This window comes from Lynx canadensis, chromosome F2, assembly GCF_007474595.2.
Source record: "Lynx canadensis isolate LIC74 chromosome F2, mLynCan4.pri.v2, whole genome shotgun sequence".
NCBI classification, from domain to species: domain Eukaryota; kingdom Metazoa; phylum Chordata; class Mammalia; order Carnivora; family Felidae; genus Lynx; species Lynx canadensis.
Window position 1 is genome coordinate 34675140 of NC_044320.2, and position 24632 is coordinate 34699771.

General features: G+C 39.6%; 1 protein-coding gene across 3 annotated transcripts in view; it reads left to right on the forward strand.

The window, feature by feature from the left end:
* Positions 1-5532: 5532 nt before the first annotated feature.
* Positions 5533-24632, forward strand: part of AZIN1 (antizyme inhibitor 1) — a 31928-nt gene continuing 12828 nt past the window's right edge. For 2 of the 3 annotated variants that reach the window (XM_030303745.1, XM_030303748.1), the window contains exons 1-3: positions 5533-5888; positions 10004-10141; positions 23865-24062. In XM_030303745.1, coding sequence (XP_030159605.1) covers positions 23961-24062 — 102 coding nt within the window. In that variant the 5' untranslated portion in view covers positions 5533-5888; positions 10004-10141; positions 23865-23960. Of the gene's footprint in view, positions 5889-10003; positions 10142-18845; positions 18992-23864; positions 24063-24632 lie in introns of all 3 variants that reach the window. The other variant, XM_030303747.1, reaches the window with a different exon arrangement.

Sequence of the window (24632 nt, forward strand, 5' to 3'; positions counted from 1 at the left end):
TAGGTTATTTATTAAAGAAAATAAAGTAAACCATAATTCAAACTGGACAAGAATAGATTTCAGAGCTCCTACTTTCTATGCCCATAACCAAAAAGTTTAGGAATATCTGCCAGCCAGCTGTTTTGAGACAGAGAGATACAAGCCTATATTGCTATACATTACCTAACAAATAAAACACTTGTTATCAGATAATGCCTGGCAGCAAAGTGACAATGAAATTAACTTTCCAAGGATTTCTTCACTTCCAAGGATTAGATGAAGATATAAGAGAGCAAACTCATGGTTTATGTCCATCAATTATTCTAGTCATGTATGTTACACTTAATTGGTAAAACTGGATTATTGCTTTGGCTGATTACATAGGTTTGTGAAGCAGTTCTCTTAAATTAAGTGAGTAATCTGTTACTACTTTCATTTGTAGTAAAAGACGTCACTGTATTGCTTATGACCTGCTTATCACAGACACTAAGTCACTTGGGAGAGGTAAAATGCTGACCTATATCTAATGACATACATGGCCAATGAAAAAAGAAAAAAAAAAAGTCTCCCTTACACCAGGGTTTGAATCTGGGCTCTATCACTCTTTGCTTGCCAGGCACACCATTCTATAGGTTAAATTATTCTGTGGACAAAGATGGGTGACGGACATGAGCAACTTCAAGTCAGTGCTGGGATGCAGGGCACTTGGATTGGAATGCCCCAGAAACCTACCAACCTGGTACCTAAATTCTGTGAGAAAAAAAATTAAACATGACAATACAAAATGCCTTTTCAAATTAAGTGATTTCTCAGGAGAAAATCAACCTGGGTAAAGGAATTACAGCTCTATAGGATTTTTAACAACAGATATTTAGCAAATAAAGGACAGCACCTTATATTTATTCCATCCAAGGAGAGAATGGTATATAATCTGAACTCTGTACTCTGCAAAGTAATTTGGAAACACTTTTAGCCATTTTTACCAGTACATAAAAGCCAGAGCACCAGGTCCTTGAAAAGCAAGTTAGCTTTTTAGAAGATTATCAGTGCACCAAAAGATGTGGCAGACAACTGAAATATCATCATGTCTTAAAATGTGAATGTTTTAGGGGCGCCTGGCTGGTTCAGTCAGAAGAGTGCATGACTCTTGATCTTGGGGTCATGAATTCAAGCCCCATGTTTGGGGGTAGAGATTACACACATATGTAAATAAACTTTTTTTTTTTTTGAGAGAGAGAGAGAGAGAGAGAGAGAGAAGAGCTCGAGTGGGGAAGAAGGGCAGAGGGAGTAAGAGAAAGAAGAGAAAGAATCTTAAGCAGGCTCCACATTCAGTATGGAGCCTGATGTGGGCTCCATCTCACGGCCACAAGATCATGACTTGAGCTGAAATCAAGTGGATGCTTAACCAACTGAGCCACCCAGATGCCCCTACTTTTGTGAAAAAGGGAAATGTTTTAACTATTCAAAACCTATATATTTTGTCTATGTGAAAACTTGAACTGTGGAAGTATGGCGAAAAATTATTAATCTGCCATGTTTCTTTTCCTGTTTATCAGTTTGAAAATGTTATTTTTACAAAGTACTCTTTAACATGCTTGAATTTCAGAGAGTATTACCGTTTCCTGCAAAACTTCACATTAAAACTTTAAAAGTCTCAAAAAAAAAAAACCCAAAACAAAACCTATATATTTTGGTTTTCTATATAATAAGGAGTACTCTAAGAATGTACCTTAGCAATAAAAATACTTATGAAGTAGTTTGGGGCGCCTGGGTGGCTCAGTTGATTGAGCCTCCAACTTCAGCTCAGGTCATGATCTCACAGCTCGTGAGTTCGAGCCCCGCATTGGGCTCTGTGCTGACGGCTCGGAGCCTGGGGCCTGCTTTGGATTCTGTGTCTCCCTCTCTCTCTGCCCCTAACCCGCTCAGAGTCTGTCTCTGTCTCTCTCAAAAATAAATAAGCATTAAAAAAAAAAATACTTATGAAGCTCCCTTTAAACATTCCCATTAAACTGGTATTTTTACCTTTGATTACAATGGTACTCTTTACATTTGTCACATTGATCTATGTGATGACAAGATATTTTTATTATAGGCTGGCGGTTTTAGGTATACCTATTGTTTTTGAGTGATTGTCTTTATCAGAAATCTAATTCATTCCATCTTTTATATCTATTGGCACAAAAGCAGATGAGGTTGAATCAATAGACCAGGATGATCTAAGCGTGAATGGTACTGTATCATTTTGTCTTAGGGCTCTCCGTTTAATAATAATACTTTCCCTGGCATTACCTGTATTTTTGTATATGAGTAACCTGACTTGGCAAAAAAACCCAAAACCTCAAGCCCCAAACACAATTAAATATGCTGTTCTCATTAGGAAGCTATCATTCTGTTAAGGTTACACACTATGTTGGCTAGTCCATTGCAGTACAGTTTTTAAGGTTCTATTGTATTCATCAAAGACAAAAAAATACAATGATGCTAGCTAGCTGCACTATTCTTTAATTCTGAATACACAAACACTAATCGTGAGGGCACGTAGTTTGAATAATAGGTTGTTGAATCGCTTTATGGTATAAATGATGTCGTATTAGGCTCAGGTCCAGTACTTTCCATGTGAAAGAGTGGTTAACATTCAGTGACTTCACTTCAGCTGCTCCTCACTCAAATTTCACTTCTGTACCTCCCACTCCACTGAAATTACTCAGTTAAAGGTCACAGATAACTTCTTTTCAGGCCTTTATCATTCTTCTCAATGGATCACTACAATACCTTTCCCAGTGTTCTCTCTCCCATACACTCATAGCCCATCTTCTTTCCATCCCCACATTCTTTTTCTGAAATCCAAACCACTCCTGTGATTGAAAAATTTGGGAGACAAAAATCCAAACTTAACATGAGACCAGAGTTTACCAATGATTTGCCATTTGCCAGAATCAGAACCCTTCCCATCCTGTTCGAGTGATGGGACATCTGGATCATTTGTTCCATCTTGGATCACCCTCCTCCTCACATGGCTTGGCATTGTACTATTGTGATTCTCCTTCTACTTCTCTGGCTGGTCCTATTGGTTTTCTCTGCCAGTCTCTCTTCACTCTGGCATTTCTTGAAGTCCTGTGCTTATATCCCTTTTCCTGTAGACCTCAACATTTCCTTAATAATCACGTCTGCTCTCAAATTCATAGCCAAAAGGGCTCTAGATCTCTGTATTTATGGGAGCCTTTGGACCATCTTTACATGGACATTATAACATCAACAGCTTAAACTATGCTCAAAGCTGGCTCATATTCTTCCCTCCCAACTGGGACCTTCTATTTCTACCTGTGTTCCTGATTCTAGAATTCTCCCTGTTGATTAGCTTAATATCCCCAAATCATTTGACACCTTACCTCCCTTGACATTCAAGATTACCATCTGCTTTTGCTATGCCTTTTCCTTCCCATCCATTCTTTTATTTATGTTTGTTTATTTTGAGAGAGCGTGTGCACATGAGCAGGGGGTAGAGGCAGAGAGAGGGAATCCAGAGCTGGCTCCGCTGGTCGGCTATCAGTGAGGAGCCCCATGTGGGGCTCAATCTCATGAACCACGAGAACATGACCTGAGCGGAAATCAAGAGTCGGACGCTTAACCTACTGAGCCACCCTGGGACCCCTCCCTCCCATTCATTCTGAATCCCTTAGTATTCTTCTTAATTGTTCGGGGTCTCCTTTACTGTTTCTTCCAAACTGTCTACCTTTTTCCAATCCCATGATGCCAGAATAATCTTTTAAAAACATCTTTGAATATATCATGTCTCTGCTTAAATGGTTCCAGAATAAAGTCCAAGCTCTGATCACTTCTTGATCGGACCCTACCTTCTCAATCTCACATGCAACCATGTCTCTATGTTGGAGCCAGAAAGCCCACTCACAGTTTTCTAGACTGGCCCATTTCTGTGCCTCCTCTCACTTGTTTCCCTTGCCTAGAATATCTGCTCTCAAAATTTATCACTACCTTTCCCCAGCAGCCTTCTTTCATTTAGCTGTAATCATTTCCTCCCTCCACTAGGTTCCATGCAGCATGTTACCTATTTATCTATCAACAGTTTAGTTATTTTGTGTAGTTGTTTTATTTCCCCTGCCAGATTGTTAGCAAGATTTCAAGTAGTGTATTCATCTCTAGCCTCCTCCTTCCACCAGGGGGGTCTAGTAAAATGCTGTGTTTATAAATGTTCTGAATCAAAAAGAATTTTTAAGGAATGAACGAGGAAGCCAAGATATATTAGAATGAAATAAGGAAAAATGAAATTAGGAAGAGTCCAGACTCCCGATTTTTACCAAATACTTTCCTCCCAAACCCCACAGTTCAGCGTTGCTACGTTTGTTACCTTTCCATCCAGGAAAGCTCTTTCTCTTCTTTCCTAATTTGTGATTTATTAATCAACCACAATGCTGCTCACAAAATAGAGGGTGGGAAGAATGAAGGAAAAAAAAAGTCAAGGTCTTAATTTCATAGATGTTAACTTGAAAGCGATGTGTAAAAACCTATTTCATTTGTGACACTGTGAGTTGGAGTTAGCACAAGACTCACGATTTCTGATCACTAGTATGAAGACATTTTTAAAAGAGGAGAATAAATTAAAAGCTATGTGGGTCGTACTAGGTTCCCCAGTTTAAAAAAGAAAAAAGTTTGTTATGGAGTAGTAAAATTAAAATGACTGCGAAAATGAGACGTGTGGGATTAAAGTAATATGCATGTGTAACATCAGTAATCCCCTCTCCAACACCGGTCCTTGATTAATAAGGACTGGGTGTGACTGCCTTCAAATGAGGACAGAGAGTCTACCCTGCTTAAAGAAAAAATCCTACTGCACCATATTGTAACATACACGAGGGACATTTTCGCGGGGTCACGAGGCTCTGTAACCTCACCAGCGCTGGAGTAAGGAACCCATCCTGGTCATTAGGAACTCTTTTCCATAAAGGACCGGGGTATCCCTCGAGTGCCGGAGCTTCACCTTGGGAGGACAGTCCCCAGGCGTAGCCTATGGAACCCTCAAAACGCGGAGCGCACTCGAAGTGGGAGCTCCGGCGAAGGCCCTCACAGGCCTCCCCTACAGCCTCTCCAGGCAGCGCAAGCATGCCGCCGCCCCTGACCCAGCACAACTCAGCGTCGCGGCCACCAGAGACCCGGGTCCAGCTCCCAATGAGCGGGGGCCAGCGACGGGCGTGAGCACGGACACCTGAGGGGGTGGAGAAGCGGGGCCACGCCGCGCTGCGGACGAGCCGCGTTTCTTCTCCTTCACCCGCCCACGTCCGCGCGTCAGAAGCTTCGCGGCGGGGGAGCTGCAGCCGGCGCGAGGGCAGGAAGCCACCAGGCGGTCGGCACCTGCACTCGGGGTCGCCCGCCCCGCCCCCTTTCGCCCCCTCCGCGTCTCACGCCTGTCTCTTCCGCTGCCTCCCTCCGCCGCGGGCCGCAGCCCGACTCCGCCCCACTCGCGCGGCAGCCCGGATGGCTGTGACGTCACAAGACCACGCCCACTTACTATAAATACTGGCGTCTCCGGCACCGCCTTCCCACACTGTCTGGCTCTTCGCTTGGCTGCAGTGTTTCTTTTTTTTCCGCCTTCTTTGCCTCTTCTCATCCTTTCTCGTTCCTCCGCTCTGCAGTGTGACGAGGCCGAATCCTCTCCCCACCCAGTCCTCGCCATTCTTCTTTTACCTGCGTTGTTGTTCTATTTCTCCCCTTCGGCCGCCGCCGCCACTGCTGCACAGCTGGTGTCGGTGCCGCGCTTTTCCCCCCACGTCGTCCCCGCAGCCTATGGCCCAGGCCGCCTTGGGTATTTCTGCTCAAGGTAACCACATCCCTCTTTAAAAATTCCGCCGAAAAAGAGAAGACGCTTTACCCGACTCTTTGGGCCGTTATCTCACGTGAGTACTGACCCGAGGGGTGTGGGGGCGCGGGGCTGGCCTCGGGGAGCTGCCGGGTGCCTCCAGACTGGGCCCCGCCACTCGGCCGGCGGCCCCGCAGTGCCCCGCGGCCGGCTGCCTCGAATATGGCGGACGGCGGTGTGTGTGGCGGCGGTCGGTGTCTCCGCGGCGGCGGCGCGGCGGGCTGGGGTGGCGGGCGCGCCTCGGGGCCCTCAGGCGGCCGCCTGCCGCTCGGCGGAGCAGGGGGCCACCGCGGTTAAGGTGAGGGGGCGTGTGCGTGTGGGGGCGCTCGCGGGGGTCTCCGCCGGGGTTCGGCGTCGTTTCCCGGCGGCGTGCGGCCCCCACCCCTCTCCCGTGGTGCATTGCTGTTTCCGGGGAGGGGGCCGGGCCGCAGCCCTGAGGGCCCTTGGTCTGGCAGCCCCGGCCCGGAGGCGCGTTGCGACTTCGCCTCCGGGATCCCCGCGGGCGGCGCGAAGGGCTGCAACGGCCGGGGCCTTAGGTTATGAATGGAGCGGGGCGGGCCCGGCGGCGGCCTCCTGTGACAGCTGCCGGAGGAGGACGGGTTCTTGGGGGTGCGGGGAGTGCGGTCCCCCTCTGGTGGAGGAAAGTTGACGCCACTCGGGGCCCGGAGGCAGGGAAGCCCCGGTGTCAGGTAGCTAGCGAGAGGCCCTTGGCCCCTTCTGGAAGCCTCGGGGCTGCTGCTCCGCCCCCTGCGGCTCTCCTGATTGGGCCAAGTTGCCTTCACTCACCCCAGTCACCTCCTGGAGCCTGAGGATTAGTCACCATGGCTTCGTTTTCCCGTCCGCGCCACGATTCCTGGGCAGTGAGAGGGAGAACGGTAGGCTTGGGTGGCTTATCAAGTACTATTTTGACTGCCAACGGGAATGATGGTGACGTGTTTTAACTCTTGCCCAAAATACATTCTGAGCGTTTGTTTTTTGGGCTACCCTGCTGGTTCGGAAACCTGAGGTCGGGTACACAATTTACAGCCCCATTGATGTTCAGACTTAACTGGATTTTGTGGTGGTGCCTTGGACCCGTTAAGGTGTTGACTGTCTTCGTGTTTCCACCTTTAAGCCCCACAGCTTGGGTGCAAACCTGAGGACCCTTAAGGAAGAGAGAAGTGCTGTGTGATCTGGCAGAAATAGGGCTAAGGATTGTCGGGCAAGGCCCTAATCTTTAATTTTTTGCAAATGTGAGAGTGCAGATGCTGGTCAAGAAGACAAAGAAGCCCTGAGGGGGTTTACATTTAGTAGAAAGGTAGGCTTCTAATGATTACAGGTGATGGAATATCAGTGCCTTCTCCTGCCACTCACGTTTAACTTAGTAAATTTTCAAACATAGAAGGCGAAAGAATTACATCTTCTCCTAGATTTAACGTTTTGCTTTCTTTGCTATCCTACTATCCATTCATCAATTCATGTCGGTTTTTTCTCATGTGTTTCAAAGTCGGAGACATCAGAACACTTAACGCCTCCAACTTCAGTTCATGAGCATATATCATAGCCTAATACTGGTTATTTCTTAAAAAAAAAAATCTTTGGATAAAATCCACATAACCTTAAAATGCACAGATCTTTAAGTATATCATTTGATGAGTTTTGACGAAAAATAGAGTTGTGCAATCCAGACCTATCAAGATGTAGAGCATTTGCCTTACCTCAGAAGTTCTCTTTTGCCCTTTCAAATGACAATCCCCCACTCTTCAGAGGCAACCAGGATTCTGATTTTTTTTTAAACCACAGATTAGCTTTGTCTAAAATGGAATTATACTGTTTGCTTTCTTTTCTTTGAAAAACTTCTTTAATTCATGTTTTTGATAGTCATCGGAAGTGCATATATCAATAGATTGTTACTTTTATTTCTTAGTGGTAGCCGATTATGTGAATACTTTGATTTTGTAAAATAGACTATTTTGGAATAATTTTAGATTTACAGAAAAGTTGCAAAGATAGTATAGAGCTGCATACTTCTCACCCAGTTCACATTATTAGCATCTTACTGTGGTACGTTTGTCAAAACTAAGAAACTGACTTTGATTCATTACTATTAACTAAACTCTAGGCTTTATTTGAATTTCATCAGTTTTTAATGTCCTTTTTCTGTTACGGGATAATTCAGGGTACCATGTTACATTAGTTGTCATATCTTCCCCAGTTCTCTCTGATGTGTGACAGTTTCTTAACCTTGTTTTTCATGTCATTGATAGCATAGAGAAGTAGTGGCCAGATACCCAGTAGAATGTCGCCCAGTTTGGCTTTGTCTGCTACTTTTCTCATCATTAGACTGGAGTTCGGGGTTTTTGGAGAGGATACTACATAGCGACTTTAAAAGTCATCGGTAAATGCAATGTATTTTGTTCAAATACTGATAATTTGGGGGTACTAGGCTTTGGGATAGTACTGTAAAAGTGATGGGAGGCTTGGTTTTTTTTGTGGTAGTGACCTACTGCTGACTTCAGTCAGGACTAGTTCTCTCTGTGCTGTTCACCTAGATGTAACGAGAGACATTGTCTTCAGTTAAGGAACTTGATTGCAGTGTTCATGAACCAAAGGATTTACACATACCATTCTAAATGAGAATAACTTATCTTTTCCTGTACCTCCTTTTCTCCACATTTTCATGTAACTCCTTTATGGTTTATCTTAACTGTACGAATATTTATCCTGTATGTAAATAGCTCTTTTACCCTATATGCCCCTTTTATTTTACCAAAATGTGCTTTTCATATTTTAGGGCTTTCATTTCCTACTAGTTTCTTTTGTTGTTGCTAGATGGAAATGTTGTAGAGATGATGAAAATTTTTGAATGTCTGAAGTTTACTATCCTTAATATTTTACATCACTGCTCTTGAGGTTGCATTAAGCAAAACAGTTGTGTGGATGTGGATACATGGGGGGAGGCGGGCAGATGAGAGTGTCTCACCCAGGATAATTATCCTATTCCTTATAAACTCTGTCTTTGCAGCATGAGTCAACTTTTAATTTATTTTTAAAATTATCTTGGTGTGGGAAGACTCAAAATCTTTGTTTTTGAGTACATTATTTGGAATCTAATGTAAGGTTATAATCACCATTGCATGTTGGTAAGGGTTCTTGACTCATCAAGAATATGTGAGCATATTTTTTTAGTAAATTAAAAGAACCACAAGGATGCTTCTGTTCTGATGGAGATGAGAGATGCTTTATTTTTAATTTAAAATTTTTTTGAGATGCTTTAGATATACCTAGAGTACTTGTGAAATTTCTCTGATTCTTAACCTTATAATCTCTAGTTAGTTTCCTTATCACCCTTTCTAACAAATGCTGTCCGGTTATATTACTTTAAAGTAGCAACCACTGAATTATGATTTCTAAGTATAGGTGTAGCGGTTTAGTTAAGAGTTGAGAAGTCCATCCAATCAAACCATAATAGGTAATAACCATTTCTAAAACTTAGCGTTTTGTAACATGCTAAGCACTTTAACATTTGTATGTTGTTCTAGCGATAGTAAAAAGACGCGAGGTAGGTTAGGTATGAGGAAGAGAAGTATAAACTTCCAAGTGACTTGCCTTAATGTATAAGGCAATTCTCAAATGTTATTTCACGTTCATAATGTATTAAGTCCTCGATCTTCTTTTTGGTATGTAGTAAGATTTTATACTTTAAGCAAAGAAGAACTTGCAATTTGGAGAGTAAAAGAAATGTTCTGGGTAGTTGCAGATTACAAATCATACTAGAACATTATACACATCAGGTAGACCAGAGTACTTGGGGAATTTTGCAGTTTTAGTCCACTGAGAAATTTGGGTTTTGAAGGATAAATAAAAGCAAAAAATGAAATTAGATGAAGGCTGGAAACTGAGTAGGTGGATAAAGCAACTTGGTAAGATGATACCAGTTCTGTGAACTTTGCACTATAAGAGCTTGGAAATTTTTACTACATAAAAAAGTACTTGGTAATATGGTAAATCCTTTGAAAACATTATTTGTGTAATGTGATTAATGAAACACTTTTAAAACTAAAACATACTCCCATAGTTAATCTATAAATCAATTTAACTTGCTTGAAAAGCGCAGTGTAACGTATTTTTTAATTTATGACTATTTACTACTACTTTTATTTTCTTCTTTAGGGCGAACTTTCTGACCGAGTATACAACTACCCAGAGGGCCTAGGAGAAGTGCTGTATAGAGAGCAGTTCGACTTCAACGCTGAGCCACCTTGGGAACCTAGCTGATGATAGGGGGGTTCCATCTCCTAACTTGTCCATGTAAGTATTTTCACATCTGTACTGGGGGTCTTGTAAAATTGAAGTAAAGGAGAGTTCTTGTTGCTCACTTTTTTTCTGAATTTGAAATTGTATTTACCTCTTAAAATGCAGTGATCTTTAATGTGCTTTTTAAAAGTTCTAAAATAGGGACACCTGGGTGGCTCAGTCTGTTGGTTGAGTTCAACTCTTGATTTCAATTCAGATCATGATTCCAGGGTTGTGAGATCAAGCCCTGTGTCAGGCTCTGTCTGAGCTGAGCATGGAGCCTGCTTGAAATACTCTTTCTTCCTCCATCTCTCTCTCTCCCCTATGTGTGCTCGCTCTCTTCTTGTACACACGCGCGCTCTCTCTAAAAATAAAAAAATAAAGGCTTGACAGTTAAGGGTTTACTGATTCAGTTTTATATGCATTGTTTACCAATCACTGAATCACTTAAAATTTATTTTGAATCGGGGCGCCTGGGTGGCGCAGTCGGTCAAGCGTCCGACTTCAGCCAGGTCACGATCTCGCGGTCTGTGAGTTCGAGCCCCGCGTCAGGCTCTGGGCTGATGGCTCAGAGCCTGGAGCCTGTTTCCGATTCTGTGTCTCCCTCTCTCTCTGCCCCTCCCCCGTTCATGCTCTGTCTCTCTCTGTCCCAAAAATAAATAAACGTTGAAAAAAAAAATTTATTTTGAATATATAACAAGTATTACTCTACTTAAGTACATACTGTAGACCAAGTTTTAGGAAATCTTACTAATCCAGGTTTTAATATAAGTTGTTGGAGAGTTTTGGGTGGGTTTTTTTGGGTTTTTTTTTTGTAATTTAATGTGTAGGCAGTGGCTTATTCCATCATTCAACCATTTGGTAAATTTTCAAGTATTTGGGCTTAATCAGAAAAAAAGACATTTTTAAATAGAGTAAAAGATTCTGTTCATTCTACTCACTGAAGCTATACCTCACAGCATGGTGTAGGAGAGGTAAATATTAGTTCTTGTATAGTTATGAGCATTTTGCCAGGTATAAAGTGACTACTAGAGTTTATAATTGCTTTATAAGATGACTTTATGTAATACTCAGCTGGTGAGGAAAAATTGGTTGTTTTCAGAGGACTTACTGAGGGATGATATATGTACGTCTCCTAGCTTGCTATTTTCTGAACAGATTTTCTTGGATAATTTTTGCCAGTACTTGATTTTCTATGTATGGATTTGACTTTTGAATTGAATGTGCAAAATACAGTTCCACAGTAAACTGATGTTTAAATTTGAATTTGCTACTGGATTTGTATAGTTTATTTTAGGTTTCTTGCAATTGAAATTTGGGTTTTGAGGTTTTGGTTTTTTTTTTTTTTTTTTTAAACATTTATTTATTTTTGAAAGAGCACTCGTGCAAGTAGGGGAGGGGCAGAGAGAGGAAGACCGAGGACCTGAAGCAGGCTCCATGTGGGGCTCAAACTCCCCAATGTGACCCAGAGCTGAAATCAAGAGTCCGACACTTAACTGACTGAGCCACTCAGGTGCCCCAAAGTTTGCATGTTTCTGAGTTGTGCAGACACTTGGCATAACAATTGACATTTTCAGGAAAGCATAGGTTATCAGTTTAGTGTTCCTGTAGTCTGATTTTGTTAAAAAGATCGAATCGAATAAAAATGTTTTCTCTAATTAAAATGTGTTTTCAACACATTTGTAAGGCTAAAGAGTGGGGGGAATAAGTTTAATAAAATTTCTTGAAAGTTCTGTTGACTTAGAAACCTGACTAGAGGGTTTCTCCTACTGGCTTTCTTTTTTTTTTAAATTTTTTTTTAACGTTTATTTATTTTTGAGACAGAGAGAGACAGAGCATGAACGGGGGAGGGGCAGAGAGAGAGGGAGACACAGAATCCGAAGCAGGCTCCAGGCTCTGAGCCATCAGCCCAGAGCCCGACGCGGGGCTCGAACTCATGGACCGCGAGATCGTGACCTGTCTAAAGTCGGACGCTTAACCGACTGAGCCACCCAGGCGCCCCACTCCTACTGGCTTTCTTTTAGCTGTGTGAGTTTGAGCAAATTACTTATTTTTTTTTTAATGTTTTTATTTATTTTTGAGACAGAGAGACAGAGCATGAGCAGGGGAGAGGCAGAGAGAGAGGGAAACACCGAATCCGAAGCAGGCTCAGGCTCTGAGCTGTCAGCACAGAGCCCAATATGGGGCTCGAACCCACGGACTGTGAGATCATGACCTGAGCTGAAGTTGGATGCTTAACCGACTGAGCCATCCAGGCACCCCTAAATTACTTATTTTTAAAATCTAGCTGTAACTAGATTTCAGCTGTAACTAGAACAGTTCCTTTAGCCCTAAACTGATACAATGATTTTTTTTTTTTTGAGTGTATTAACCACCCCTTGTTAATGAATGTAGTGTGGTCTTTGGGATTAGCATCAACTACAACAGAAATGCAGAATCTCAGCCCCACCCAAACCTGACTCAATGCATTTTAACCAGGTGTCTTGTGTGCATATTAAAGAGAAGCACTATTGCTGCCATCTCAGGACCAAGTCAGTTATCTCTTAATTTTTGTTAGTCATCTGTCTGTTTCCAATATATCTGATGTTTCTCCCTCATTGGCCTGGAGATTTAACTTTTCTGGGGTGGGGACTAGTTGATGACATAGTCATGAATAGATTCTAAGATGGAAATTTGAGAACAAGCTTCATGATTTAAGGAATGTCATATTAAAACAGGCATTTAGTTGAACTCTGTAATGAAAACTTAACTTTGCATTATATTTAATATTTATAGTGAACTTGGGAAATCCATAGTTAACACCTCCTTTGCGGGTAGATGAATACAGGTAGAATATATTAAAGATACTTACTCTGCAGGTTCTGGCAGCCAAAGTAACTGACTTTTACTTACTATGCCCAGGTACAATGTGTATTATGTTGAAGGAAACTTTAGTACTTGGTGCTTTGCTGCGAAGCTGCAGGTCCATAATCCCTTATGTGTATAATTCTGAAATTCAAAAGTTACTTAAAAAAATTTTTTTATGACCTTATAGTAACCTAAACTGATTTGGGAACAAAAACTTGACCTGAATCTGAGCTGACTTGAGGCTCTTTTTATCTTATCCCAGGTAGTGCCAATATTCCTAAATTTTGTTGCAAGAATATTGTGATTACAGGGTGTTGACTTCGCCTCCTGGCCATTCTAAAATCTGAGAAATTTTAAATTCCGGAAGGATCACTGGCTCCAAAGGTTCTTGAGTAGAATTAATGAAAATGGCAAGAGAAAATTTTACATTCCAGAAAGGTCCTTAGGTATCAACAGGAGTTTGTTATACTGGATATTTAAAATCCTATGGAGCAACAATACTGTTTGGAAAACGAGAAGTCATTAAAAGGGCTTAACACGCTGGCTTTTGTAGAAAATCCTTGCATTTGCATAGCATTGCAAAGCATATAGCTATGTGAACTCTATTTGAACATTGTAATACTTCAATAGTTCTGTGCAGGTGGTCTGAGCTCTAGGATTTCCCTCCAGAGTTAGGTTTCTAAATCAGGTAACCATGTGAATTTTGAGATAGTGTATTAAGTATTTAGGAACTTAGGTAGTTGCTTATATAAAAGCTTTTTCTTTGAAAACTTTTCTTTAGAATATATGTATGATGTAATATGTGAGCACTGTAAAGATATTTGACAGGTGTTTTAACACTAATAGTATCTAAAATTAATGAAGGGCCTCTAATTGTGGAAAAGCTTTTGCATGCCGTTAAAAAAAAATCCTTAGGGCTTTATGCTGGAGTGGATTTTTCAGTGGGCTAGATTCTCAAGTTATTTTAGCCAGAGCTCCATTTTATAATTAATAAGCCTGATGGAAAAATCTGAAGTAGGCCTTTCCAGAAAACTAAATTCTCTTCTAACCAACTGCTTTTTATTAGCAGATCTGGTGATGAAGTCAGATTGAATTAATCATTCCCTTACACTTTTTAGTAAGTTGTATCTAAATCTAGAAAAAGGTTACAATTGATTTGTTTAAATGGGCTCTTAAAATTTGTCTGAAATATTTTGTGTGGTTGTCAGTTGACTATGTTCATGTAGGAACTTAATAAGAATCATTAGCATTTTATTTTGTTTTTTATGGAAAAAAATTTTTTTCATGTTTATTTTTGAGAACGTATGAGTGGGGGAGGGATAGAGAGAGAGGGGACCCAGAATTTGAAACTGGCTCCAGGCTCCTAGCTATCGGCACAGAGCCTGATGCAGGACTCGAACTCAAGAACCACAAGATTAATGACCTGAGCTGAAGCTGGAGGCTTAACCGACTGAGCCACCCAGGCACCCTGAATCATCAGCATTTTAAATATTCATGTTCTGTCTCCTGATTGGTAATATTTACATATGCCTTAATAGTACCCATCCCACCTAAATTAGAATTATTGTAACTAAGGGAAAAATGTTCTGTATGTATGTACTAGTATTGTTTCCTCGTGTTTTGCTGTTAATTGTCAGTAGTAAAGTCAGGTTTTTGACTTTGGAAAAAAATTTGGTTTTGGTAATTTACAGATTTTGTGATGAAAGCAAATTCAGCAGAACACTCATTAATGGTTGTTAGTGTCTTTGACAAAAAAGTCAAATAAAACTATCCTTGAAATACCAGTTTTTAAGGCATATGTATCCCCTGGCATACATAAAATAGTGTTTGATGGTTCTGCACTGCTTGTGTAAATTAGTGGAAAAGTATTCTGTACAAGAACAATGTGGAAATATGCTAATGGATTAAACAGCATTTGGGGAACATGGATTTTTTTCCTTTGAGCAAATTTAGAATCTTCTCTGGGAGGGCCAAAAAGATTGGAAAGCAATATAGACCAATTTTTAAAGGGCATAAAATGGTTCTTGCATTTATCACAAAAGACAGTTGAGCCAAGAGAATCAACAGTGGCTACCAGTCTGTGTGTTCCATTATATATACTCTTTTCACCTGGTGTTATTTCAGAGTTTTTGAGACTCTTAATCTAGCCCCCTGAAATTTTGATACTCTTAATTTCAAATAGGAGTAAATAAGTTATTTGTACCTTGCATGCTATAAAATCTAGGTAAATAGTAGGCTGTTTTAGGCTGACTGTCGTGCAGATAAGCCTAAAGAGGCTGTTGCAAGTGAAGTGCTCTCACATTGGTAAGGCATAGGAAGACGGTATTTTTTGTCCTTCCCTTTCATTCCAGGGTCATCCATGTACACTTAAATGATTTATCACAAGCTAACTGAAGCAAAGATTTACCCATCCTTTAATGAATAATGTGAAGAACATTATGAAAGAATTAGAAAATATTTGTACTGCGTTACAAGGATTACACTGATGATGTTCAGCCTGCCTCAGCCATATTCAGCCACTATGAGATCAGAGCTTAAATGCCTAGAACTAACTGACTTGGAGAAGGACCCAAGATAACAAATTCTTATTGAATGTTCCTCTCCAAACTTTTTTTTTTTTTTTTTTTGCCTTTTCTTCATTATCTTATGTAAGCATGCATTTTAAATCTCTCTTCAGAATTTGCTGTGGAGTTTGTTACTTTGTTACTTTTTGTGCCCTTACAGTCTAGCTTTGTAAGCTTGTGAATTGATCTTTGTTACCTTGATCAAAGTTATTTGGGGGTGGTGAGCTTTAAAAGTTAAAACTAACTTTAAGATTCCATTCTCAGTTGCAGGTGCCACATTGTGAGTGCTGGCTACTGGCTATTATTTTGGGCAATGATAAAGAAAATTGCATGTAGCACAGAAAGTTCTATTGGACAGCATTGTTCTAGGGTATTGTTATTTTTGGTTTTTGGTTTTGTTCCCCATAGGAACTATTGAATTTTATTCAGCAGTCTGTATGTAGCATGGGAAAACTGACATTCCTGAATTTAAGGTTCTGCAGTTTACCACCTATACTAGATTATTTATTTGTATATATTAACCAACATTATAGGTGCATATTTTAGGTTTTCTTCTTTTCTCATTGATGTGAACTGTTATGGATTATAAGTCAGACTAATTTTAAACCTCTTCTTAAACTATTTGTATTTAGTATATCCATTCTTTTAAATTTACATCCAAGTTAGCATATAGTGCTGTAATGATTTCAGGAGTAGTTCCGGTGATTCATCCCCTGTGTATAACACCCAGTGCTCATCCCAAGTGTCCTCCCTTATGCCCCTTACCCATTTAAGCCCATCCCCCCACCCACAACCCCTCCAGCAACCCTCAGTTCTCTGTATTTAAGAGTCTCTTATGTTTTGTCCCCCTCCTTGTTTTTATATTTGCTTCCTTCCTTTATGTTTGTCTGTTTTATATCTTAAATTCCTCACATGAGTAAAGTCATATGATATTTGTCTTTCTCTGACTAATTTCGCTTAGCATAATATCCTCTGGTTCCATCCACATAGTCGCAAATGGGGTATTATTAACGTGAGTAGTATTAGCTGTAATAATCTTAAAACATTGATTAATAAGCATAAAAATTACGCATTCTCTTCTTTCTCCTTTCATTTAATAAAAAATTTCCTTTAACTGTAGAGGCTTTTCAGTTTTATATTTTGAATTCTTTATCATGCTGTTAGGATGTAATTCCCTACTATGATTTTATGTGCTTATGTAGACAAATTAATATTAGGTTTATGTTGAATATGTGATTTTTCATCTGTTTCTTGGCTTTTTACTGCAAGGACCCTCTGATATATCCTAAAGAGCTCCTAAATAAGTATAGTTCTAGGTTCTAGATGAACTTCAGTTCACCTACGTTCAACATGACCAAACATGTTATTTTAGGCATGACCAAAAGTAGGATGAAATGCTTTAGTACATTCAACATGGACGATCTAACAAAAACCATCCCCAAATAATCATCAGTGAGGTATTTGCTATCCTAAATTCATGAAGAGCTCCCACAAGAAAAAGCAAAAAACAATGGGAAAATGAACAAAAGACTTGAAGACCTTTTTTCACCAAAAACTTAGCAGTTCCACTTCTAGTATATAGCCCTAGACCAGTGCTACTTAAACTGCCAGCTGGCAAGCTAGACTCTTGCACTACAGTACAGTTTGCATAGCACTGCCCTTAGATACATAAGTAATAGAAGTTAGGTCATAAATAACATAAAGAATACAGCAAAAAATGGGAAGTAACCCATAGATCAGATAAATAAATGGCATACCTACACAGAATACTACCCAGAAATGAAAATAAATGCACTTTGGTTATGTCTATCTGCATGGGTGAATTGAGACTAAAGTTGAGCAAAAGAAGGCAGTCATGGTAGAAGAATAACAGGGATGCTACTTATAGTTCAAAACCAGTAAAGCCAATGGTTTAGGGGCACATAGAACAATAAATATTAAATAACAAGGGAATGATGATCAGAAAAGTATGAACATGTTTATTCTATGGGAGATGCAACCACTGCCACCTGGGTAGCTGTATAGGGCTTCTAGGGTATTCTCTTTCTTAACCTTGTATTTGTTGGAATAATTGTATTACACATGTGTTTTATATATGATAATTAAGGTTTCTTCTTGGAAAGATGACTGAGATCTGCTCTAAGGTAATCAAAATAGTAATTAAGTGCATTTATTTATAGAGTTATTCTGTACCTTTACTGCACCTGAAAAGCTTAGAAAGCATGAAGTTACTATGGTTGTAAATTTCCTGTTCATGTGGATTACAGTAGTTATCTTTAATGTCACTACATCTTAATTACCAAAAGGCCTTTAAGTATTTTACTTGAGTGAGGGTACATACACTTCTTCCAGAAAAAAATTAATCTTTACATTAGATAGTCAAGACAGATTTTTTAAAAGGCTAATCTTGTCAATTCCACATGTAAAAGTATATGGTATGAAAATCCTGTATTTTGTTTTCTCATTAAGACATATTTTAGAATTGTGAGACCTTTGACACGGTAGCCTTTACCTAGGCATTTCAAACTTAGCCCGTTGAGCTCATTTCCTTTAGGGTTTTTCTCCCCCACCCTTAAATATCTCCTGTTCATTTTTGCTCTTGTCTTTTAAAATAATTCTTCAGCAGTCACCTTTAATATTCTTTTTCTAGGGTTATTTAGGGTTTTCTTTTTTCTTTTTTTTCCCCTACCTTATCACCTGAAAAATAAGTTTAAGGGTGCCTGTTGTCATTACTGGCTTTCCACTTACTGTTGATAAAAGCATACTCTGTCCTGATTATCCTAAGTACTCTGTGTAGGTTATTGTTATTCTCCATCACTTATTTTTGGTCCAGTATGGCAAAAATCCATATTGCCTTTGCACAGTTTATTGGAACTTCCTACCATTTCCAGTATATAGCTTCCTGGCACTGTTTTTGGTGGTTTGAACCTACTCCAGGCCTCCCATCTATAGTGCCAAAGTCATCCTTTAGAATCCTCTTCTAATACTCTCCTGCCCAGTTATTTCTAAAGGTATTCTGTGTGGTAAGTAACATTCTATCAGCGGTAGGATACAGAGGTGACCTTGACAGCATTGTGTCTTCTTAAGCTGTTAGCTGAGTTTTAAGTCATCAATTGACTATGTAAAAAAAAAAAAAGTGCTCTTTGGCTTCTTTACAGTAGTAGTTTCAAAATGTTTCAAGTTCTCATTTTTTTAATGAGTAAAAAGTCCTTTTAGAAAAGTGGTTGATGTATTAAGGTTGGGTTTCCTGCTTACATGTCTCTGAAACCGTACTCTCAGCCTTTCAGCTCTCCCTGTTCTACTTCCAGGGAGGTCTTCACTTCAGAAATCCAAGACTCATATTCATCCAGCTTGGTGTCAAGTGGGCTGTTGCTGCCAGAATTATCTTGTGATTATTTGAGAGATGTATCAGTTTCTTCTGAAGTACAATCAACTATAGAAGCCTTTGTAGCAGGTGTGTAACAAGGCAAGTGCCCAGCTGCTGCAGCCACTTCTCTTGGCGCTACCCTCTCAATGGACATGAGGACTCAGCGGCCTCATGGAAGGCTCCAGGGAGCTGTGTGCAGTTCTTTGGAGCCTTTTGTTTCTTTGGCAGCTCTTCATTAAAAGATGTATTACCAGAAAACACCAAGGTGTAAATAAGGAATGTTAAACATTTTTTTTCTTCCCAGCTATGCTATCCAAGAGGAAATTCCTTACAAAAGTAGTATTGTGATTACAGCCGTTGTGCTACTGTAATAAACAGTTTGCTTTCACCGTATATTGATAAGGTGTTTGGTTGTGAACATGGCTTAAAGGCTTGAAGTAGAGAATACTTCCTAGTATCTGTTGATGAAAATAAACTTGAGAGCTTTTATGGAAAATGAATTTGCTCCAGTTGAAGAGAATCTAAGATCTATATAGGGTAGATTTTTTGAAGTTTAATGTAAATACTTCAATGTCTAGCAGCACCAGACCATAGTATATAGTGGGTCATAATGTGTTGGAGCCAGTAAGTCAGTCCCGTTTTTGATTTATAAGCCATAAAAAATGGTGCAATGTCTGTTGGAAATTATACCTAGGATTGGAGCATTGGGGGGAATTTGGCATTACCTGGGTTTGAGTCCATTCTTAATGGAGAGGTGTCTGGAAATTCCCTGTGGTGTTTAAAATTAAGGTGGATTAACTTGGTGATCTGCCATACAATACAAACTCTGCTCACCCACAACACATACACACTTATTTTCATTCTGGGTCCATAGAACATACTGTATGTGTCATAGATTTTTGGTTTAATGTATTGTTACCAAGTAACTTCAAATGCTTTTTGGGAAACTAGCAAAGTATTTCTTTAGTGCTCTAAGGCAGAAATGTAGAACATAAACCTTTTTGAGGTAGTGGAGCTTTAAATATTTTTTGCTAACATGTTAAGAAAATTAGTCAAAGGCTTCTGGAGGTAGGATTATGAACTACTTTTAGGACTCTTTCAGTGAGAGAGGGGCACAATTATTAGAGGTAGGAAAGAAGATCAGCCTACCCATAATCCCCTACTTCAGCCTTTTCAGTTGTTGGAAATACTGGGTTTCCAGGTGACATTTCATGTGAACAAAGGGTTTGTCGGCTTAAGATGTGTTAGAAAACCTCTCTTCTGAAGGCCTTTATCTTTTGCAGATTCTATAGCAGAATTAGTTTTTCCTGCATGTTAACTTTCAGCTTTTAACGGTAACTGACATTTGAGCTTTGCATTTACATGTGGGTCACTATTGTATCAAGTTTTGGGCTCCTTTTGAGAAGGTGAAAGATGGACTGGACCATCTTTTTCAACACACTTGGAAGTTGAAGGAGTTCTTTGCTGTCACAAGCCAACCCTAAGTTTAAGAACTCCCCATTCTTAAGAGTTGTGAAGTCCTTTGTCCCATCTGTTTGTGAGCACCTATTCTGAGCTAGGAAATAGAGAGGTATCAAAACCTTCAGGGACCATATAAGAAGAGATAGAGCTCACTTATGCTCACTATCTTTTATATATAGGTTTTATTAGTGTCGGCCTAACAATTTTATTGCAGTGCTCAGTGTAAATAAGGAAATCAAATATTACATGTACTACATCTGTTTTAGTGGTTTAGGTGTGTTAGTCCCTTAATTCTTTCATTAAGTACAGCCAGTATAGCAAATGAATTTTATTTTTCCTTCTGAGTCCTTTTGTGAATCAACTAGGGATTGGTGAATGAACACTAGGGTTACTTTTGAAGTGAGAGTTCGATTTCAATGATAATAATACAGCCATTCCACAAGCATTGTATCCTTTAGAGCAGTCCAGTATTTTGGTTCATGTTATTCATTACTTGTCAACTGTTTTAGTTTTAAAATTATTTCACTTCTACAAAAGTCTGATCTATAGTGGCAGAAAGAGCTCAATGGTTACCTGAAGCAGATTTGGGGATTTACTGCAAAAGGGACACGAGGGAACTTACCTTTATGGTTAGTGGTTACACAGATAATATATGTTTGTCAAAATGGGTGCACGTCGTTTCATGTAAACTGTTGATATGATGGATAAAAAAGGAAAAATAATTTCAAATTTGGGGTTTGCCTGAGAATTAGACCAAAGATACAGAAGAACAGCAAGGTTAAAATCTAGAGACTAGTCATAGAGGCTAAAAGGCTATGAATAAGTATAATAGGATGTTTTTATGCTGTATGTAAGTTGGAGATCCAAAAAAGCAATCCTGTATTTTCTAGGGGTGCTGGAGAGACTTTTTTCCTTTTAAACATAATTTGATCGTCAGCATCTCTGGAGCTAATTGTTTTGTGCCTCAGTGTCTTAACCTCTAAAATGTGGGCAGTACCATTATTACGGTTTGTTTTTTTTTTTTTTAAGGGTTAGAGATCTAATTGTATAGATAAAGTACTTACAACAGTGCTTGGCACACTGCCATAACATCTTTGCTGTTAAGAATGTAGGCATTCAGCAGGTAAGATGGATGTTTTTGTAAGTACTGAGGATCCTACTACTAGAGGAAAATCACCCTTTCTGTAAGGACTGCAGCTATAGGAAATTGAGGTACATCTCATTGTGACTGTTAACGACTTTTGCATGTGGCAGCAGTTGCCTGTAGAGGTCCATAATTCCTAACTTAAAGTTCCCAGGTAAATAGTACATACAGACTTAGGAGTTTCATGAACTGAAAAATTAGACTGAAGATCTTTTTTTTTCATTATTAATAGAATTAAGTGAAAGCTGTTGGACCAAAAAGATTTTTGATGCTAAACCGAACTGAAGGTTTCTGCTGTACTCTTTCTTATACTTACCTTTGATCTTTTTTTAAAAAGTAGCTTTTTTGGGGCACCTGGGTGGCGCAGTCGGTCAAGCGTCCGACTTCAGCCAGGTCACGATCTCGCGGTCCGTGAGTTCGAGCCCTGCGTGGGGCTCTGGGCTGATGGCTCGGAGCCTGGAGCCTGTTTCCGATTCTGTGTCTCCCTCTCTCTCTGCCCCTCCCCCGTTCATGCTCTGTCTCTCTCTGTCCCAAAAATAAATAAACGTTTAAAAAAAAAAAAAAAGTAGCTTTTATTGTTTCTATTTCCCTTAGTGCATAGATGAATAGCCCCCTAAATTGTTACTGTAACTGGAGTTAGGTTGTTTAAAATAAATATGTATCCTCAGGCCTAAAATGTCTGCTTCCTGGGCACAGGTTTACATCATTGCTGGTATAACAACCTTTAGAGAGTGTCCAGGCTACAATGTGACTTTACTGCATAAGTATTAAGTCTAATGTAGATATGCCTAAGTTAATTACTTCGTTAAAATAAAAATATTCTCAACTTTTCTGTTTCTGCTGTTGCATGAAGGAGATTTGATGAGCTAAACTGAATGTAGTTGACTTCTTGGAGATGAAGATGTTTTAAAAGTTTAAAAAACTTATTTCATGGAATCTAATGTTATGGTTTACTGATGAGTTTGTTCTGGTGCATTCAAAAATGCACTTTGGGAACCATTGAAATGGAGTATACCTTAGGATGAGGGCCATCACAGAAAGTGAACACTGGCACATAGAATAGCATTGGGAGAATCAAGGACATGGGAAAGGCTGTGCAAGTTTTGAAATAGGTTGCCAATAGCTGGTCTGTGTCCATTCCTAATGTAACCAGAAGTCAGTACCAGACAATGAGTAGTATCCTGTCTGGAAGACTTGTTTTGCTAACGGACTTTTTGTTTATGTTAAATGCTTGCCTAAAGTAACCTTTAAGGACCAGTGAATTCAGCAAAGATAAACTTTTATGTCAGTATATGCTGCCCTGAGGAGAATGGGTGATCTGGGGTAGGGAGGGGAAAGATTTCTTTGCTAAGAGAAATGTTGGATTTAGTCAGCCTTTAGAGCTCTTAGTAAATGGTCTAGGATATACCAGGTGCCTAGCTTGTGCCTAGTTTTAAATTGTGATGGCATTTTTGTGTTACTGGCAATTGGCAACTTAATTTTAGCTCTATTCTGAATCAACACGTTTAAACAAATGTTTGGGGTTTTTTTGTATTCATATGCTATACTTTTTCTTTTCTTTCTTTCTTTTTTTTTTTTTTTTTATTTTTACAGCAACCTTTTGAGGAAGTAGTTAAGATAATTAACTGAAGTTCAGAGAAGTTGACCTAGGATCGAATAGCTATTAAATGACATAGCCACGACCAGATCTTTCTGACTTCTATTTCTCTAAGTCAGCTTAACTCATAAGAGAATTACATTGCTAACCTGATGTAGCCAGTACCACTTGAGCTTGAGGTGAGACCTAGACAGTCTGTATCAAAGCTACAGATTGTCCACTAAAGTGACTCTCTACCACTTCTATCCATTTCTGTTACTTCATTTTTCCCCTCCTGTAGAATTTAGACCTTTATCTACAGTTACCTGCTAACACACTGGGAGGTGATTGGCAGTATATTGAAGCTTAGGCTAGTATTTTAATTTCTTGGCTGCAGATAATATTTCTCTAGCTTTCTTTACTTAAAATGAGGATGTGCTTTCACTGAAAATTGTGTTATGGAAGAACGATAAAACAAGAAATAATACAGGCTGGGTCTGCAACTCCACGTCAGTAAGGTGACCATACTGGTGATAAATTGCACATATATGGATTATCTTAAACTATGTCATACTGAGCTTGGTTTTTAAATGTATAAAATACACATTCACTATAAAATGGGCATTAAAAGATAGTGAATGATCCAGTGTTTCTGCAAGTGTTAAGTGATACAGATTCCTCACTAATTTAGGCACTTAGCATGCTTTCATTGACATCCCCTACATTATAAGGTTAATAGTGAAATAATACAGACTTTGAAATAACTTCTATTTTGACAGTTTGTTGCATATTCTAAGGACCCAGACATAAGGCTTGGTGGCCCGTCTCTTGTTTTTCCTGGTTTATGACTTTCGGCTTTGTGGAATACGGCTGAGATGAAAGGATTTATTGACGATGCAAACTACTCCGTTGGCCTGTTGGATGAAGGAACAAACCTTGGGAATGTGATTGATAATTATGTTTATGAGCACACCCTGGTAAGTGTGCCGTTTCACATTTCTCAAATTCAGTGTTTACAAATTTTTGAATTCTAAAACATTGCTCTATTTCTAAGATGTTAATCTGATAAAAGTACTTTTTCCAGATGTTCGCTTTTCCAGGTTGTCTGACACTCCCACTTCCCTTGCGTAGTGATGAGGTTTTCTTCGTAGCCCAGATTAAAACAAGTGGCTTTCTGGGGCGCCTGAGTGGCTTAGTCGGTTAAGCGTCCGACTTCCGCTCAGGTCATGATCGTTTGAGCCCGGCGTCGGGCTCTGGGCTGATAGCTCAGACCCTGGAGCCCGCTTCAGATTCTGTGCCTCCCTCTGTCTGCCCCTCCGCTGCTTGCACTCTGTCTCTCACATTGTCTCAAAATAAAACATTAAAAAAAAATTTTTTTTAAACAAGTGCCTTTCTAATTTAATCTTTCTCTGCTGTGCCCAGCTCTTGTATGGTCTATTTTCTTGATTATGTTCCTCCTAATCACTATGGCTTTTTACTCCGTTTTTCTCAACTATATGCTTGAGTAGATTTTAATTTATATTTAATATAATTTTGGTCGTGTATGT